At 39.1% G+C, this 19490-nt stretch overlaps 1 protein-coding gene across 3 annotated transcripts in view; it reads left to right on the top strand.

The window, feature by feature from the left end:
* Positions 1–17924, top strand: part of CDC25C (cell division cycle 25C) — a 38194-nt gene extending 20270 nt beyond the window's left edge. For 2 of the 3 annotated variants that reach the window (XM_004008833.5, XM_042250553.2), the window contains 7 exons: positions 10245–10397; positions 11422–11523; positions 12517–12579; positions 13847–13945; positions 14483–14616; positions 15006–15117; positions 15322–17924. In XM_004008833.5, coding sequence (XP_004008882.1) covers positions 10245–10397; positions 11422–11523; positions 12517–12579; positions 13847–13945; positions 14483–14616; positions 15006–15117; positions 15322–15471 — 813 coding nt within the window. In that variant the 3' untranslated portion in view covers positions 15472–17924. The remainder of the gene's footprint in view (positions 1–10244; positions 10398–11421; positions 11524–12516; positions 12580–13846; positions 13946–14482; positions 14617–15005; positions 15118–15321) is intronic. The other variant, XM_042250552.2, reaches the window with a different exon arrangement.
* Positions 17925–19490: the final 1566 nt, after the last annotated feature.

The raw sequence follows: 19490 nt of genomic DNA, 5'->3' as shown, positions 1-19490 counted from the left end.
GAGGAGAAGGGGATGACAGAGGATGAGATGGTTGGATGGCATCACCAACTCGATGGACATAAGTTTGAGCAAGCTCTGGGAGTTAGTGATGGACAGGGAAGCCTGGTATGCCACAGTTCATTGAGTTGCAAGTTTAGACACAACTGAGTGACTGAACTGAACTGAACTGATAAGGAACTGTACATGACAGGAGTTGATAAGGTACCATACATAACTAGATTGTTCCATGACAAGGGAATATTGTTAAGTGCCAGAATCCCAAGGTGAAAAGATCCTGGTGTGTTCAAGGAGCTGAGAAACCAGTGTGAGTGAGGGAAAAATTTCCCTAGGTAGGAAAGGAGAGGTAGGTAGGAGACAAATCGTGCAGAGCCTCTAGGCTATGGCAAGTTTTTCAATTTTATTCTAAATAAATGAAGTGGGAAGTTATTGAAGGGTTTTAAGCAGGGCACTAGTATAATCTGATTTATAAAGACCACACTTGTTGCTGGAAGAGGAAATGGATAAGAGTTGGGGGAGGGGAGAGGAAGGAGTTGGAAGTAGGTAAGAGTAGGAAGCAATTGCAACAATCCCAGGGAGATTGTTGGTAGCCTGAACTAAAGTGGTGGCTGTGGGACAGAGAGAAGTGGATGAATTCAAAATACACTTTGGATATAGAATTAACAGGACCTGGTGGGTTGGATATAGGCTATGAAGGAAGGATGGGTCAAGGATGACTCTAGATATGTGAAGTTTGAAGTGTCTGGTTTCAAAGAAAACAGAAGCAAGCAGTATAAAACTACCTTTTCTCACCAAATATAGCAACCCATCTTCTCTGGTATTCATATGATCTGCCATTCCTCTAGTTACATGAAACAAAATGTCCTTGCTCAGATCTAAACTCAGCCCTTTCACCCATTTACACTGCACCCTTTGCATTCGTTCATTCAATAATCCTGGGGTTACAGTAGTGAACATAGCACAAGTCCCTGGTCTTGTGGAGCTTACATTCTAGTCAAGAGGTAATAGACAAATCCCAAATATACTTATAATTGGCTGATAGTAAAAATACTATGGTAAAAAAAAAAAAAGTGGAGTAAGAATGGAGAGTGCTTGGATTACAATGTGGTAGAATGGGAGTTTATATATATATATATATATATATATTTGGCTGCACTGCATGGCATGTGGAACTTTCTTAACTAAGAGTTGAACCTGTGCCCCTTGCAGTGGAAGCATGGAGTCTTGACCACTGCACCACCAGGGAAGTCTGGGAGTTGATCTTTTTGGTAGGTTGCATAGGTTAGAGAATATCTCTCTCAGAGTGAGCAGACTTCTGAAGCAGCAATGGAGCCAAGCAGCAGCTATCAGGAGGAATAAGTTCTTCCAGGCAGAAGGAAAAGAAAGTGAGTGCCTCTGAGATGGCAGAATTACTGGCATATTCATGGAAGAGCAAGAAAGCTGGAGCAGTGAGCACATGCAGAGTGGTAGATAAGGGCAGAAGGCAGGTACCTGGACAGATCATATAGGGCCTTATGGTCTGTTGTAAAAACTTTGCAAAACCTCTGAGTCAGATGGAAGCATCTCTTCTTGTTTGCTCCTACAGTACTTCTCTCTCTTCCTCTCTCCTATATTATCTGTTTTCCTCTTTCTCTTAGATTGATAGTTATCAAATTTTTTTTTGTATCAGGATTCCTTTACAATTGTAGTTATTGAGAACCCCTTCCCTGTACCTGATCTTACAGGAAAAGCATCCTGACTTTCTCTGTTGAGTATAATGTTAGCTGTAAGTTTCTCGAGATGTCCCTTACCAGGTGAGGAAGTTTCCTTCTTTTCCCTAGTTCACTGAGATATTTTAGCAGGAACAAGTACTAGATTTTGTCATGTGCTTCCTGTGTATCTACTGAGATGATCATATGAGTTCTTTTTCTAACCTACTAATACTGTGAATTACATTTATTGATCTTTGTTAAAACAACCTTGCATTCCTTTGATTAGTCATTAATGATATATTATTATTTTTATGTATTGTTGGATTTAATTTACTAAAATTTTGTTGAGAATTTTAAACATCCATGTTTGTGAGCAATATTGATCTTCATTGTTTTGTTTTCCTTATAATGTCTTTGGTATTGGTATCAGTGAAATGTCATCAATTGGAAAGAATTCTCTCTTTTTTCAGTTTTCTGAAAGAGTTTGTATAGGATTGGTTTTCATTTTTTAAAATGTTAGGCAGAATTCACCTGTGAAGGTGTCTGGACCTGAGTTTTTCTTTGAGAAGTTTTTTTTTTTTAAGTTTCTGTATTGTATTTTTTGGCCATGCCATATGGCTTGCAGGATCTTAGTTTCCCAACCAAGGATTGAACCTGCATCCCCTGCATTGGAAAGTGGATTCTTCATCACTGGACCACCAGGAAAGCCCCTCTCTATTGTTTTTCTGTTCTCTACTTCATTGAATTTTGCTCTAATCCATTATTTCCTTCCTCCTGCTTGGATTTAGTTATTTCTAGGTCATTGACTTGAATTCTTTCTTCTTTTTTTATAGGTACTTAGACCTATAAATTTCATCTAATCACTGGTTTAGCTGAATTTTTACCCAAGTTTTTGTATGTTATATCTTCATTCTTGTTCATCTCAAAATATTTTCTGATTTCTTTCATGATCATTGTTGACCCATTGGTTATTTAGGAGTGTGTTAATTTCTACATTTGTGAATTTTCCAGATTTTTTCTGTTATAAATTTCTAATTTTCTATTGTGTTCAAAGAGCATACTTTATATCACTTCAATTCTTAAAATTTATTGAGTTCTTTTATCAATATCCTAGTATATAATCTATGCTGGAGGCTGTTCCATGTTTATTTGAGTAGAATGTGTATTTGAGAATACTGTTGTTGGGTACAGTATCTAGTTGGTTTATAGTATTACTTCAGTTTTCTTTTTCTTAATATTTATTTATTTTTGGTGGTGCTAGGTCTTCATTGTACTGTGTGGGCTTCTCCTTGTGGTGGCTTGTGTTGTAGAGTACAGGCTCTAGGGTTCTTGGACTTCAGTAGTTGTGGTACATGGACTTAGCTGCTCTATGGCATGTGAAATCTTCCCCAAGATTTGCAGGTTTATGAGATCAAGCCTGCATCCACTGCACTGGCAGGCAGATTCTTAACCACTGGACAACCAGAGAAGTCCAGTATTGCTTCAGGTTTTTGAGCTTTCTAAAAATGAAAGTGAAGTCGCTCAGTCATGTCCAACTCTTTGCGACACCGTGGACTGTAGCTCACAAGGCTCCTCCATCCATTGGATTCTCCAGGCAAGAATACTGGAGTGGGTTGCCATTTCCTTCTCCAGGGGATCTTCCTGACCCAGGGATCAAACCCAGGTCTCCTGCATTGCAGGCATACACTTTAATCTCTGAGCCACCAGGGAAGCTGGAACCATCCTAAATTCTGCCATCACTGGTTTTGCCATTCTCACCAGAGCATTTGTTGTTCCTGCAGCCTAGAACACTTCCCCTGGGCAAACATGATTTTCTCCCTCATTTCAGTCTCAGATCTCCACATTTGTCAGAAAGCCTTTCCCAACAAGCTTCTAACCCCAGTATTTTTCCTATCTTTTATCTTTTCTTTTTCACTTATGACACTTACCAGTATATGAAAGTACAGATTATGTTTATTTGTCTCTTCCACCCTCTTAGTCACTGCTATGTCACCTGGTATTTACTTGAAAATTGTCTAACAGGTATGTAAATATGGAAGTCTGGAAGTTAGAACAGAGGTCTTGAGATAGAAATTTGAGGATCATCATCATAGAGGGAAAAATCTAAATTAATGAGTAGAAAAAAATCACCTAGAAAAAAGGCCAGGTCCTAGCTCTGAATCCAACATCTATTCAAGGTTTGATAGGTGGGGAAACTTGGCAAAGAAGACAGGAGCCGGAGAGTTAGAAGAATCACAGTTTTTTCAGTAAATGGTTGCCTATACAAGGACTAAACTCAGAAACTAGGTAGTGCCACTGAAGCTAAAGAAGAAGGAAGTAGCCAAGTCAATGGAAGCCACTGTGTGATTCAGGATGATACAAGGCTAAAGAAGTGACTGATGTTTCAAGAAGATTGTTGATAACCTTGATAAGAGCAGTAGAGTGGTACAGACAGAAGCCAAGTCTATGTGTGTTAAAGAGCATATAAGCTATGAAGAAATGGTGATGCCTCTTTAGTTTATGAAATAATTATCCAGTTTAAAAATCTATAGATAGATTTGAGCTTTTTTCTTTCTGGTCTTTTCAGTGCTTAAAAATTCCCAGATTTGGAAAGTGTTCATTAATTCCTTAAACAATGAAAGCCATTAGTTGGTAGATCTAAGACAGCTGGTCCTGGGATCTGCCCTCACCAGCTTCTGGACACTGGGAAACTCCTGACTAGCTAGACAAAGCAAAAGTATCATTATTGTTCCTCTATGACTTAGCACTTGTACTCTTTGCAGTCAGTTGCCATTTGTTTTTATGTAAATGTATTGGAAATAACCTATCAAAGCACTAGTGGCTGTTTCTGTTTGTTGAAATAGTTTTCGGTGAACGTTTATTTCTGGCTTCTTGTCCTTGGACTATATGAAACCCAAAGAGATGTTTATCACCCTCATTATTGCCATCATAATAGCTACCAAAAACCTAAAGCTTCAGTGCAACAGAATAGAGATTTGAGAAATAGACCTATGCATGTATGGTCAATTGATAATAGATGAAGATACAAAAGCAAGTAAATGCAGAAAGCATAGTCTCTTCAACAAATTGTGCTGGAGCAATGGAAAATCCATGTGTAAAACAAAAACTTCAATCTATACTTCTTATCTGGAGAAGGAAATGGCAACCCACTCCAGTATTCTTGCCTGGAGAATCCCAGGGACGGGGGAGCCTGGTGGGCTGCTGTCTATGGGGTCACACAGAGTCGGACACAACTGAAGCGACTTAGCAGCAGCAGCAGCATACTTCATATCATATATATAACTTTACACAAAATGAATCATGGGCCTAAACATAAGAGTGTAGAACAGCTGAAGAAAGAAAGAGAAGAATGCTTATGACCCTATGTTAGGCAAATATTTCTTAGATATAATGCTAATAAATGGATACATTTCACTTAGTAGATAGTTAATTCAAACTCTTTAAAATAAACTCTTTGCTTAATAATTACAGTGTGTTCTAGAGAGGCTCCTTTGGTTAAAGAAATAAAGATTGACTAAGGCCAGCAAATTTGAAATTATGATCTAGCTTTCTCCTGCATTCTTCTCAGGGCAAAACTGAAGTAATACGAAGGGAAGTCATTCATGGAGGCTGGGTAGCCTGCTTCTCAGTTCTTTACCACATCTCCTCAACCACTATACCTTTGGTTCATCTATCCATTCATCACTGGTGTCATGACCTTGACTGTATCTCTTGGCTCCTTCCTTTTAATAAAACTTTGGCTTCTACTGCTGCCTAATTATTTTGACATTTTGCAAGTTCGACTCCCAGAGAGGGAACCTGATTGACCCAGATTATGTTTACATATTTTTGACCACTAAATAGGAGTGTTCAGTCAGCAATATGGTCCAGTCACCAGTGGCTTGCAGTAGGATTGTGGAGACTATAGGGTGTTGACTGGCAGGGGTCCAAGGGAAAAAGTAGGTATAGAATGTTGGTATATCAAATGTGATCTGTACCTTTAACTGGTACCATGAACGATCAAGTTTTCTTTAGACAGGACCATGGGTGTGACAAATACTGTTGTGTAGATGTAGTTATGGTGTTGTTGTACAGTAAATTACTGATGTTCTTACTTTCTTCTCCCAGAAACCATTGACTATCAATATGTTTTCCAATTTTGACTCTCTTATGGCCTAGCCTGCTTCTAAATCAATCCATGGCAGTTAGTGAGATAAGTATATAAAGAAGGAAAACAGAGGATAAGAATCTTGGATTAGTTTAAAGTTGCTATCAGAGATCTTTTAATATATCCCCCTGCATCTGGGTATATAACACCCATATCGTATCTTTCAAAGAGACTATTAGTCTATACTTCTGTACTTAGTCTATTCCTGGGTGAGCAGCTCCCATGGTATTTAATCCATTTTTTCTTCCTGATAGGCTTCATAGTATCAATCCTATAATGGTCATCCTGATATTTTTTTTCAATTTTTTTATTTTAATTGGAGGCTAATTACTTTACAATATTGTAGTGGTTTTGCCATACATTGACATGAATCAGCCATGGGTGTACATATGTTCCCCATCCTGAACCCTCCTCCGACCTCCCTCCCCATCCCATCCCTCTGAGTCATCCCAGTGCACCAGCCCTGGGTACCCTTTCTCATGCATCGAACCTGGACTGGTGATCTGTTTCACATATGATAATATACATATTTCAATGCTATTCTCTCAAATCATTCCACCCTCATCTTCTCCCACAGAGTCCAAAATACTGTTCTATACATCTGTGTCTCTTTTGCTGTCTTGCATATAGGGTTATCATTACCATCTTTCTAAATTCCACATATATGCATTAGTATACTGTATTGGTGTTTTTCTTTCTGGCTTCACTCTGTATAATAGGCTCCAGTTTCATCCACCTCTTTAGAACTGATTCAAATGTATTCTTTTTAATGGCTGAGTAATATTCCATTGTGTATATGTACCACAGCTTTCTTATCCATTCATCTGCTGATGGACATCTGGGTTGCTTCCATGTCCTGGCTATTATAAACAGTGCTGTGATGAACACTGGGGTACACGTGTCTCTTTGAATTCTGATTTCCTCAGTGTCTATGCCCAGTAGTGGGATTGCTGGGTCATATGGCAGTTCTAGTTCCAGTTTTTTAAGGAATCGCCACACTGTTCTCCATAGTGGCTGTACTAGTTGCATTCCCACCAATAGTGTAAGAGGGTTCCCTTTTCTCCACACTCTCTAGCATTTATCGTTAGTAGACTTTTGGATAGCAGCCATTCTGACTGGTGTGAAATGGTACCTCATTGTGGTTTTGATTTGCATTTCTCTGATAATGGGTGATGTTGAGTACCTTTTCATGTGTTTGTTAGCCATCTGTATGTCTTCTGTGGAGAAATGTCTGTTTAGTTCTTTGGCCCACTTTTTGATTAGGTCTTTTATTTTTCTGAAATTGAGCTGCAGGTATTGCTTGTATATTTTTGAGATTAATTCTTTGTCCGTTGCTTCATTTGCTATTATTTTCTCCCATTCTGAAAGCTGTCTTTTCACCTTGTTTATAGTTTCCTTCATTGTACAAATCTTTTAAGTTTAATTAGGTCCCATTTGTTTATTTTTGCTTTTATTTCCATTACTCTGGGAGGTAGGTCATAGAAGATCCTGCTGTGATTTATGTCAGAGAGTGTTTTGCCTATGTTTTCCTCTAGGAGTTTTATAGTTTCTGGTCTTATGTTTAGATCTTTAATCCTTTCTGAGTTTATTTTTTTGTATGGTGTTAGAAATTGTTCTAGTTTCATTCTTTTACAAGTGGTTGACTTTTACAAGTTTTACAAGTTTACTTTTACAAGTTTTCCCACCACCACTTGTTAAAGAGATTGTCTTTTCTCCATTGTATATTCTTGCCTTTTTTGTCAAAGATAAGGTGTCCATAGGTGTGTGGATTTAGCTCTGGGCTTTCTATTTTGTTCCATTGATCTATATTTCTGTCTTTGTGCCAGTAGCATACTGTCTTGATGACTGTGGCTTTGTAGTAGAGCCTGAAGTCAGGCAGGTTGATTCCTCCAGTTCCATTCTTCTTTCTCAAGATTGCTTTGGCTATTTGAGGTTTTTGTATTTCCATACAAATTGTGAAATTATTCGTTCTAGTTCTTTATTTCCATACAAATTGTTAAATTATTTGTTCTAGTCCTGTGAAAAATACCATTGGTGGCTTGATAGAAATTATATTGAATCTATAGATTGCTTTGGGTAGTATACTCATTTTCACTATATTGATTCTTCCAATCCATGACCATGGTATATTTTTCCATCTGTTTGTGTCCTCTTTGATTTCTTTCATCAGTGTTTTATAGTTTTCTATATATAGGTCTTTTGTTTCTTTAGGTAGATATATTCCTAAGTATTTTATTCTTTTCATTGCAATGGTGAATGGAATTGTTTCCTTAATTTCTCTTTCTGTTTTCTCATTGTTAGTGTATAAGAATGCAAGGGATTTCTGTGTGTTAATTTTATATCCTACAACATTACTATATTCATTGATTAGCTCTAGTAATTTTCTGGTGGAGTCTTTAGGGTTTTCTGTGTAGAGGATCATGTCATCTGCAAACAGTGAGAGTTTTACTTCGTCTTTTCCAAACTGGATTCATTTTATTTCTTCTTCTGCTCTGATTGCTGTGGCCAAAACTTCCAAAACTATATTGAATAGTAGTGGTGAGAGTGGGCACCCTTTTCTTTTTCCTGACTTTAGGGGAAATGCTTTCAATTTCTCACCATTGAGGGTAATGTTTGCTGTGGGTTTGTCATATATAGCTTTTATTATGTTGAGGTATGTTCCTTCTATTCCTGCTTTCTGGAGAGTTTTTATCATAAATGGATGTTTAATTTTGTCAAAGGCTTTCTCTGCATCTATTGAGATAATCATATAGTTTTTATCTTTCAGTTTGTTATGTGGTGGTGTATTACATTGATTGATTTGCAGATATTGAAGAATCCTTGCATCCCTGGGATAAAGCCCACTTGGTCATGATGAATGATCTTTTTAATATGTTGTTGGATTCTGTTTGCTAGAATTTTGTTAAGGATTTTTGCATCTATGTTCATCAGTGATATTGACCTGTAGTTTTCTTTTTTTGTGGCATCTTTGTCAGATTTTGGTATTAGGGTGATGGTGGCCTCATAGAATGAGCTTGGAAGTTTACCTTCCTTTGCAATTTTCTGAAAGAGTTTGAGTAGGATAGGTGTTAGCTCTTCTCTAAATTTTTGGTAGAATTCAGCTGTAAAGCCATCTGGTCCTCATCCTGATATTAGATTCTATTATTTCCTTTTCCCTTGCATTCTGCTTATTTTGCTGTTTTTCTCCCCCCATTAACCTCTTTTAAGCCTGAATGATAGTTTTCCTCTTTCACTCCACAGATTGAAAAAAAACTTTTTTTTAAGTTTTCTTTTTTTCCCATGAAGGAAGTTCCAAAAAGCAAGCTTGAATTTGCCTACATGGGAAACCATTTACATAGCATTTACATTGTATTAGGTATTATAAGCAGGCTTCCAAGGTAGCATAGTGGTAAAAAGTCCACCTGTCAATGCAGGAGATGCAGGAGATGTGGGTTTGACCCTGGGTCAGGAAGATCCCTTGGAGGAGGGCATGGCAATCCACTCCAGTATTCTTGCCTGGAAAATCCATGGACAGAGGAACCTGTCAGACTACAGTCCACAGGGTTGCAAAGAGTCAGAAACGACTGAAGTGACTTAGCATGCATGCATGAGTGTGCGTGTGCATGCACACACATGCACACACACATATTATAAGCAATCTGGAAATGATTTAAAATATACAAGAGGGAATTCCCTGGGTTAACCACTCTGCAGTTCAACTGCATGGGGCATAGATTTGATCTCTGGTCAGGAAACTAAGATTTCACATGCTGTGCAGCATGGTAAATAAATAAATAAATAAAATAAATGTACAGAAGGATGTTCATAGAATATACTACATGATTTTAAATAAGGGACTTGAGCACCCCTAGATTTTGGTATCTGTGGGGGTCCTGGAACCAGCCTCTCACAGATACCTCACAGTTGTCTCAAGGGACAACTATACACTCTTGCTTCTTAGTACTTTTCACCTAGGCTAACTTTTTTGGCTTGTTATCTTCAGCTTTGTTGGGATTCTTAAATCTTGATAGTCAGGGTCTTAGGATCCCATAGAGAAGCTATCATATGACGAGAGGAATTAAGCTTGCATTTGCTTTTTTCTACAAGTATTGTCATATATGATGATCAGGTTGAGAATTTGGCTGGAGTTAAAACATCTTAGAGATGGAACATCATGGAGTCTGAGGAGAAGGTGTTAATGAGGAAGGGAGGACAGGTTCCTTACCTGGGGCATTGTTTCTCAAACTTAAGTGTTTCTAGGAATCATCTGGGCATCTTGTTAGAGTGCAAATTTTAATTCATCAGGTTTGGGAAGAAGCCTAACATCTGGGATTCTGCATTTCTAACCATCTCCCAGGGGAGGTTCACAGTGCTGGCCTGCAGACACACTTCAAGGAATAAGAACTATGGGGTTTCATGTTTCCAAACAGCCACCTCTGAACTGGAGCTCCCTGTATCGCTCCTCGTCATTGCCAGACATCTTGAACAGTCCAAGTCTGAAGCAGGTGGTAAAATTCAAGGACAGCACAATACCAGATAAAGTAAAAAAGAAATATTGTTCAAACCACAAAGAGCTCAGAAAGGTAAGACTTTTTTTTCTTTTTTTTTTGTCAGAAACTTTTTAAAAAGACAGTGTCTTTAATCTTTATCTCATCTTCTCCACCTTTCTGGGTTGGGGGGTTGCTTTGGCATAGCTTTTGGCCTTGTACTTTTACCTTTATCTCCTCTTTCCATTTTCCTTTTCTACATCTGCACCCATATATAGTATTTAATAATAAATATGTTATATTATAATTTTGGAAATGATATCATTGTATTGTCTTCCCAACCACCTTTTTTAAGATCTGAGAGAATACAAGGGAACTCTGATTGAGAAGGATATTTATTGCTGTTTTATAGGCATTTGGACAGAAATAACATCATAGAGCACACTGGTTTGCTGGAAAGCAAATTCTGAAAAACTTAGCCCTCATCCTGTATCTCTCTTTTAAAAAAGAAATCTCAATACGTTTGGCTATTTTATAGAATCGGTGTATGACATTATAGAAAAGTAGAAAATTCAAATAAGCAAAAAGAAGCCATTGCAAAATGTACATAATCACATAGGCCAGAGTTAATTACTGTTAATAATGTATAGCCTTTCAGACTTTTTTAATGCAAATATATTTTTTCTTTTATTAAAGAGGCATTACAAAATACATGTTTTCTAACCTACTTAATGATGTCTTATTTTCAAGTTAATGAAGTTAATTTACAGCTTACATTTTATTCCTTCAGTTCAGTTCAGTTGCTTAGTTGTGTCCGACTCTCTGCAACCCCATGAATTGCAGCACGCCAGGCCTCCTTAATAGTAATCAATAATGTGTGGATATGATTTGTTTAACCAAGATCCTGTTACTGATCATTTAATTTATTAGTAATTTTTCTCTATTGTAAACATCGTTAATAGCCAAATCTTTCTACATATCTTTATTTTCTTAGTAAAACAAGTGGAATTATTAGATCAAAGAGTATGCATGTTTTTAATGAATCTCCCAACACTCCTTCCTTCTCTTGGTTTTTAAACCTTTAACATGAGGATTGGGGTGGGGGGAATCTTGTCTTTAGGGCTTAGGTCTAAAGAAAATGGTCTCCCTCTGTGACATCAATATGACTCAGATGCTGGAGGAAGATTCAAACCAGGGGCCTCTGATTGGTGATTTCTCCAAGGTGAGTTTGGTTGCACCAATCTTATATTTCATCCTGTATTTTGGATCTGAATCTTATCTGCTTCCAGAGGACACTAAGTTTAATTAATATGCGTCTTTAGCAAGTACTCACTGATAACCTGAAGGTGCTGTAGTGGTAGATCTAGGCCCTAAGCCTTTCATGAGAAAGTGTCCCTTATTCACTCTGGAAATATCTACAGAAGTGGAAAAAGTATGAGGCTTTTTTTTTCCTGTTTTTTGGTGGTGCCCTATGGCATGTGGAACCTTAGTTCCCTAACCAGGGGTCGAGCCTGTGTCCCCTGCAGTGGAAGCACAGAGTCTTAATCACTGGACTGCCAGGGAAGTCCCAAGTATGAAGCTTTCTACTTTTTAAAAAAACATATTTAAAAATTATATAAATCATATTTGGTGACTACAGAAAAGGTAGAAAATGGAATCTATCTCAGATCTTACCAGAGTATTATTGTTTTTGTTTACTATTTTTTTGGTGTATATTTCTGGTGTATATTTTGGTGTATATCTGTATTTATTTTCACAAAGACACATGTGTGTACACAAATACACTTTTTGTTTTTCCATGTTTGTTTTTAGGTTTTTATTCCATCTCCTTTGATATATCAGGAACATCTTTTCATGTCAATAAATAGTTCTTCATCATTTCATCACTTTTAATAGCAGCACACTATTTTTTTTTTTTTGGCTGCCTGTAATTTCCTGATGAATCCTTTCTTGTTATTTACTTCTACAAATTTTCCTTATGAACTGTACCAAGATGGACATATTTGCAGCTAAATCTAAGAAATTTTAAACATTCGTAATTAGCTCTTTAGGTTCAGTTCTTAGAAATGGGATTGTTGCATATGCATATTGAGACCATTGATTTCTGAAGGCATGTGGGGTTTTAAATGTCATTTGGATAGGACAATATACGGGTCATGATTTCAAATTTGGATATAGAGAACTTGCTGTTTTTTTAGCTCTTGGGTATTTCTAGGTATGTGCACTGCCAACCGTGTCAGGGAAACACCAAGATCTGAAGTACGTCAACCCAGAAACAGTAAGCAGATTTCTGGAGATGGTAACTGGTTACATAAGCTGCCATCTGGTCTGTTCTGTCCCTAAAATCCCCACTTCCATTTGTATTTCTTTCACTTTGTTCACTCATGTGGGCTCTGTATTCAGCTGAAGCTATGTTAAAAAACTCTCTTATATGTCACCTTTGTTTGTAATTAAGCAAATGATATATAATTGTTACCTAAGGAAGGAGGAAGGGGAAGGGAGAAAAGTAAAAATCACCCAATTAAGCTGGCCTTACATCCTGGTTTACATGTTGCAATTCCATTTATGCCTATTACTGCATATTGTGCTCTCTGTCACTCTCAAAAGTATTCTAGTTTGTGCAATAATTATTTTGTCACTTTACCCATAGGTCTCACCATCAGAGATAAGCACTAGTAAGACTTTCCGTATGGCCTTACAGATTTTATTCTGGTATAATAAGTTTTATAAAAACAGTATCATAATCATGTAATTTTATAGTTAGCTTAGTAAGTCATTGTAAACATCCTTCTATATCATTTTTTTAAAAATCTGTATTATCCCTTTGATGGCTATGTAATATTCTGTTATATTGATAATATATAACTTTTTAAACTAAACCTCTTTTATTATTTATTTATAATATTTTGATAATCTAAAGCGATGGTGGGATCAACATTATTGTGCCCTATCTTTATGTACTTCTGTTTACTTAAGATGCTAGAAAAGAACTTGCTGAAAATGTAATTACATTTTTTTTAATAAGTATTTGCAAAGTTTCCTCTGGAAAGTTTGAACCAATTTATATAACCACATGTAGCTCAAGTTTCCTCCTCTGGATATCAACCCTTTCCTTCCATATCCCTTTTGAGAAACTTGCTTTCTAATCTTATAGTGGAGAGTGGGGAATCATTCCTCATTTCTTCTTATAAAATTGAGACCTCTAGCTGCTACCTGTGCCCTTACAGAAATCCTTGGGTGTCTTCTCAGAGATTGATTGTAGCCGTGTCTTCCTCCAAATAAATAGCTTGAATCTTCTCCCTTGTGTCCTGGCAATACCGACTGTTTTGGTTCTCCGAAAGGCCATTGCCTGTTTTATTCTCTTACTTGCAGAGGGTTGATGGGGGGCGGTTGCATCACTGCTCTGTTTCAAATATAGGGGGACTCTGGAGGCTGGGCGTACAGTGGGATCCTGAGTGACTAAAAGGAGTACACATCAGGAACTGGGTGACTGGCTCTTCTCTCCTTCCAAAGAGGCAGGGTATTCAGTCATAGTTTCTGTACAGGTGGCTGCCTTACTATCAGGGGAGTTCCAGGGTCTGATTGAGAAGTTTTATATCATCGATTGCCGCTATCCATATGAGTACCTGGGAGGACACATTCAGGTAAGGTTATATTGAGGACTTAGCAGGGGAGGGACTGGAGATACCACTTATTAAGAAGTCTAGGCAAAGGGTCTTGCAACCTCTGGAACCAAGGCAGACATTATACATTTGGAATACATCAAGGTTGTTAGCCCTCATTCCTGTTGTAATTCTGTGAACGTTGAGCAATTTACTTTCCCTTTCCCTCCTAGACCAATCTGCCTCTTTCCTATAGGAGCCAAAAGCTCCTACCTGGAAATAAAAACATTAATCCAGGGACTGAGTAGCACTTTGCAAACACTTAATGCTTACAGACAGTTCTCATGATAATCCCTACACTTCAGGCAGTTCCGTTCTATAAATGTTTATTGAGCACCTAGTATATAACCAAGCTCCATGCCAGGCTCTGGAGGTTGATACAGGTAGATTTCCACTCTGAAAGTACTTAATAGTCTAGTCTTCCTGAACTAAATATTTCAAGATGGTATTCCAGTTATTTCTAAGTGTTGGCCCCGTTCTCTCACCCTTAAGGAAATACTTAATAAAATTATTTTACAGGGAGCATTAAATTTGTACAGTCAAGAAGAACTGTATAACTTCTTTCTGAAGAAACCCATTGTCCCTTTGGATAACCAGAAAAGAATAGTCATCGTGTTCCATTGTGAATTCTCCTCTGAGAGGGGTCCCCGAATGTGAGTGTCTGCACAAGGAGAGGGCATGGAGAGGGTGATGGATCTTGAGTTGGGACTTATAGCCAGGGAACCTTCCCAGCCCAGTTCAGACAGAGACTAAATGAATGAACGATTTCCACTATAGTTTAAAGAATGTTAAGGAGGTGGAAGGAAGAAGTTTCTACAATTCAAAGGTTTGAAGTAGTGAAGGAAAAGGGATTTGGAATTAGTTACCAATGGAGGAAAGGAGAAAGAGCGGTGCTACTTGCACCTTGTTTTGCAAAAATAAGATCTGGAGCTCTTTTTGAGGGTTACGAAAGTCTATTCTTCCTCCCCTTCCCCAGTGAGTGACCCATGGAATCCTGAACTTGCTTTTTCCCATCTCACCCATCTCTGGATTTTCTCTAAAGGTGCCATTCTCTGAGAGAAGAGGACAGGGCTCTGAACCAGTATCCTGCACTATACTACCCAGAACTGTACATCCTCAAAGGGGGCTATAGAGACTTCTTTCCAGAATATATGGTAAATCTTGGATGGGGCATGTGGGGCAATGGGGGAGCCCAGACTTGGGGGAGCCAACTTTAACATGCAGCTCCCAGGGCCTGCAAAGCCCTCTGAGAAGAAAGTGCTATTCCTTCTAAGCCACTCCCTATAGCATCTCTATTATACCTCGTGGGCAGACTGTAGGCATCAAGAGGATTCCTTACTCTGTCCCTTGCCTTTCAGGAGCTGTGTGAACCACAGAGCTACTGCCCAATGCATCACCAGGACCATAAAGCTGAGCTGCTGAGGTGTCGAAACCAGAGCAAAGCGTGGGAAGGAGAGCGGCAGCTGCAGGCGCAGATTGCCTTACTGGTGAAGGATGTGAGCCCATGATATCAGGTCATCTACTGGCTGCCTGGGAACTCACCAAAAGGCACTGTAGAAACCCTGAGCAGAAAGAGGCCATCTTCTATGCAGCCTCTTTTCATTCTAAGATGTTAAAAGATGTCAGCAAACCAACAGGCTGCCAAACTAATGAAATCCCAGGTGTGGGGATTGGTTACATTTTAGTAGAGCTGCTGGCTAGTGAGGAAGTCCTTGAGCTAGTTCTCTAAGGTTGGAGCCTTGGGTTGCATGGAGATTTATGTTGCTTCAGGGGGCTGTTGCATTCCTCTTCCTAACTACTCGCATCTTCTCAGAGGTCAGCCAGATCTTTCTCCTGGGCTCTAGCTATGCAAGAGAGAGTTGAGAGAATTGTCCATCTTCTTTCTCTATATTTTCCTTCTTTGTCTCCCTCCCTCTTCTTTTTTTAAAAATGGAAATATAAACATTGATGAATGAGAAAAAATCCTAGAAGATGTATGTGAGGAAGTAATCACCACATTTAAACTCCTTCAGACAAAGATGTAGCCATCTCTATTCATAGCTGAGGCCAAAGTGCTTTACTCCAGACCATGGTTCTCAAAGTTTGGGCCCTGGTCCATCAGCATTATCTGAACTTTGCTTGAAATGCAGGTTTTCACAGCCCACTCCAGACCTGCTAAAGCAGAATGTCTGAGGTTAGGGCACAGAAATCTGGGTTTTAAAAATCTCCCTTTCAGGTGATTGTGATGCATGTCAAGACTTGAGAACTGCAGCTCTGGAATTAAAGAAAACCTTTTAAATGGAATTCTTCAGCGATGTTTCAGACTTTCCTTTCCTATACCATTCCATGGTATGAATTGGCTAAAAGTGTGCCCCAGACTCAATTCTTTGTGGTATCAAGACTCAGAAAACCAAAATAATTGCCATTCTGTAAGACCAAGTGATAGGTCTGAGTTGCATTCCAAAGTTTCCTTATCTACAGCCTCAATAGAATTTTAAAAAATATTTATTTATTTATTTTTGGCTGCACTGGACCTTTGCTGCTGCTTGGGCTTTCTTCCAGTTGCAGAGACTGGGGGCAGTGTGTGTGGGGGCTACTCTATAGTTGTGGTGCTTCTCATTGCAGTGGCTTCTCGTTGGAGAGTACTGGGTCAGTATTTGTGGCGCACAGGCCCAGTTGCCCTGCAGCATGTGGAGTCTCCCAGACCGGGGGTTGAACCTATGTCCCCTGCACTGGCAGGCAGATTCTCAACCACTGGACCACCAGGAAAGTGTGCCTCAGTGGAGTTTTGACTTTTCCCATTTTCCAAAGTTTTTTTTTCCACTCCTCTTCATGTTTCACAGAGACAGATTTAGGATGGTTGGAAGTAGACGTCTGTGCCATATGAAGATAAGGATGAAAGAAAAGAAAAGTACCAAGCAAGATCAGTTAGACTTCAGAAAGATATTTAATTAATCAATTAAAAAAAATATATGGCCATGCCGTCTGGCATGTGATATCTTAGTTCCCCAACCAGGGAATGAACTTGCATCCACAGAAAGATATTTTTAAGTTACACTCTTCAGCATTACCCCAGGCTTTCCTTTTTTAGAGCTCTTTAAGGTGAGTAGGTTTTTGTCTGTGTAGTCAGATACAGCCCTTCTTGGCCTGGACGGCAGTGGAATTGCACATTGTCATTCTGTGGCATTAACCTGGTAGTAGTGATAGCTCAGGACTAGAAATGGACAAAAGGCTATGAAGCCTAGACTGAGATAGAATGGAGAAAAAAGTGACACCTTCCCAGATCTGGAGTAGGGAGACTTTAAAAAATGATTGGGAGGGAAGAGTGTGCCCGAGTAACTGAATTGATTTTTGCAAGGTTCAGGAACGCTCTTCTCCCAGAGTGCTGCATGCTTGCCTCACAGCAGAGGGCACTGCTGTATTCTCTAAGGCAGCCACTGCAGCCTGCAGTCTCTGCTCCTAGCTTGAACCTGCCTGTCCTGAGCCCTTGAGCTCAGAGCTCAGAAGGGCTGGGGGGAAATGGAGAGAAGAGCTGCTGCTTCAGTAGGTGGAGACAGCTGAGGGAAAGATGCTGTTCTTTTGTCCCATTCCACACACTTCCTCACAACAGGCAGGAGCTTAGTCACCTGAGCAGGAAACTGCTTGAAGCACCTCCTCTTCCAAGTGTGAGGAGGGGTCCCTGACTCACTGCCTACCCTAGTGGGTCATTTCCTGTAATTCTTCCCAGAAAGGGAGAAGCAAGCCCCTACCTGGGAAGAGACTGGTGCACAAGTATTCACATTTCAGTGATCTTAAATGGAAGTTCTGAGTTGTAAAACATAAAACGAGGGCTTAATCAGCTATCTACTTTGTGGAAAATTAAATTTGCCTGAAAAGCTACATTTTCCCATATAGTTTCTTGTAATATCTTCCCACTGTATAGGTACCATGTCACGTGATTCATGTTATTTTCAGAAACAATAATAAATAGTAGCTAACAACCTTTCAGTTGTTTACTGCTTGCAAGTAAACATTTATTCATTTTATATAAATAAACTAATTTTCACAACAATCCTGTGAGGCAAGTAAGTAGTCACTATTATACATGTTTTACCAATAAAGAAATTGAGGAACAGAGAGACTGAGTAACTTGTTTAAGGTCCCACAGCTAATGAATGGCAGAGTTGGCATATGAACCCAGGCAGTATGGCTCCAGAGTCTGTAATGCTAATGGATTTTGCTGTTACCAAATCCTCATCGGTGGAATGATGTGTCTTTCTAAATTGGCATTGTATTAGGTGTTAAATGTGTAAGTGCCTCAGTTATAGGTTCTTGAGAAGTCAGGGCCATAGGGTTGCTTCAGCTTGGGAACTGAAGCTAAGGGCAGATACTAAGACCCCAATCTAGAAACTTTTGCATGAGGCTATGAAGGGGTTAGCTCTGTGCTGGTGTCCTTGTACTGACTGGTATTCATTCAGCATGAAGTCAAGTGATAAAGAATGGAAACCTTTTGGTCTGAAAACACTTCTGGTTGCAATCTCAGCCCCAGTACCTGGCTGACCTTTGCTACAGAGAGGGAAGCATTTCCCTTTCCTTACCAGCCATATATAAAGTGAGAGGCATGGAGGATCTTCTTTCCCCATTCAGTTCAGAAAAATGTGAGAGACTCACTAGTTTCTTTCTAAGGATGTCAATTCTAAGTACCACAAGCATTCAAATATGTCACAGTTCCTACCCTTAAGGTAGAAATGAGTCTCTTCGTTCCCATCCCTACAAGTACTCTGGCCCACTAGCATATTCAGCAAAAGGAAGAAGATCTAGCCTCCAACTCCAAATCTGTAGGTTGACTGGTAAGGGTTGGCTGAGTTCATAGAATAATTAATTCCTGCTGTGATATCATTCTATGTGTGCTATGTGCCTGGCACTAAGCTAAACCCTTTACTCACTATATACTTTTTTAATCCTCAAAACTGTTATACAAAGTAAATACTGCTATTAATTTTTCAGATGAAGAAACTGAAGCACAGAAAAATTGAGTGACATGCCCAAGGTCACACAGCATGTGTTGATAATGTCAATTGAAACCAGGTAGTCTGTAAAACTTGTTCTCTTAACTGTTTTTCACTGAACTGCTAACACCCTGGATTAGCTAAGGATAGCAGCAGGGCAGGAATTAAAGCCCAACAGTGAGAGAGGGCTTGATAGAAGGCAGAAAACCAAGATTACAAATGAAAGTGGAGTAAGATACAGAGCTTTGAGCCCCAATCAGTGGCTTGCAAAGCCCTCCCAGGGCAGTTTGTGTCTTAATCATTTTTGCACCTGGCACAAAGCTGGGCTCATAATCAGCCTCAAAAGACATTATTGAATTGAATGATGGTTGAGTAACATCTTTGTAGAAAGGATTGGCTCATTTGTCATTATCCACAAGGTTCCCAACAGCAATACTGCTTATCTAGCAGGTGTTGGCAGCCACAAAGGACATGGTTGGTGGGGAGAGAGTGTGCTGGAGGAGCTGTCAATATTAGTCTTGGAGTCGTATTTATTTGCAGAGGCTTCCTCAACCCTCCAC

Source organism: Ovis aries, chromosome 5 (genome assembly GCF_016772045.2).
Source record: "Ovis aries strain OAR_USU_Benz2616 breed Rambouillet chromosome 5, ARS-UI_Ramb_v3.0, whole genome shotgun sequence".
Lineage (NCBI taxonomy): Eukaryota > Metazoa > Chordata > Mammalia > Artiodactyla > Bovidae > Ovis > Ovis aries.
The sequence above is the reverse complement of the archived record's forward strand: the minus strand, read 5'-3'. Positions and strand labels throughout refer to the sequence as shown.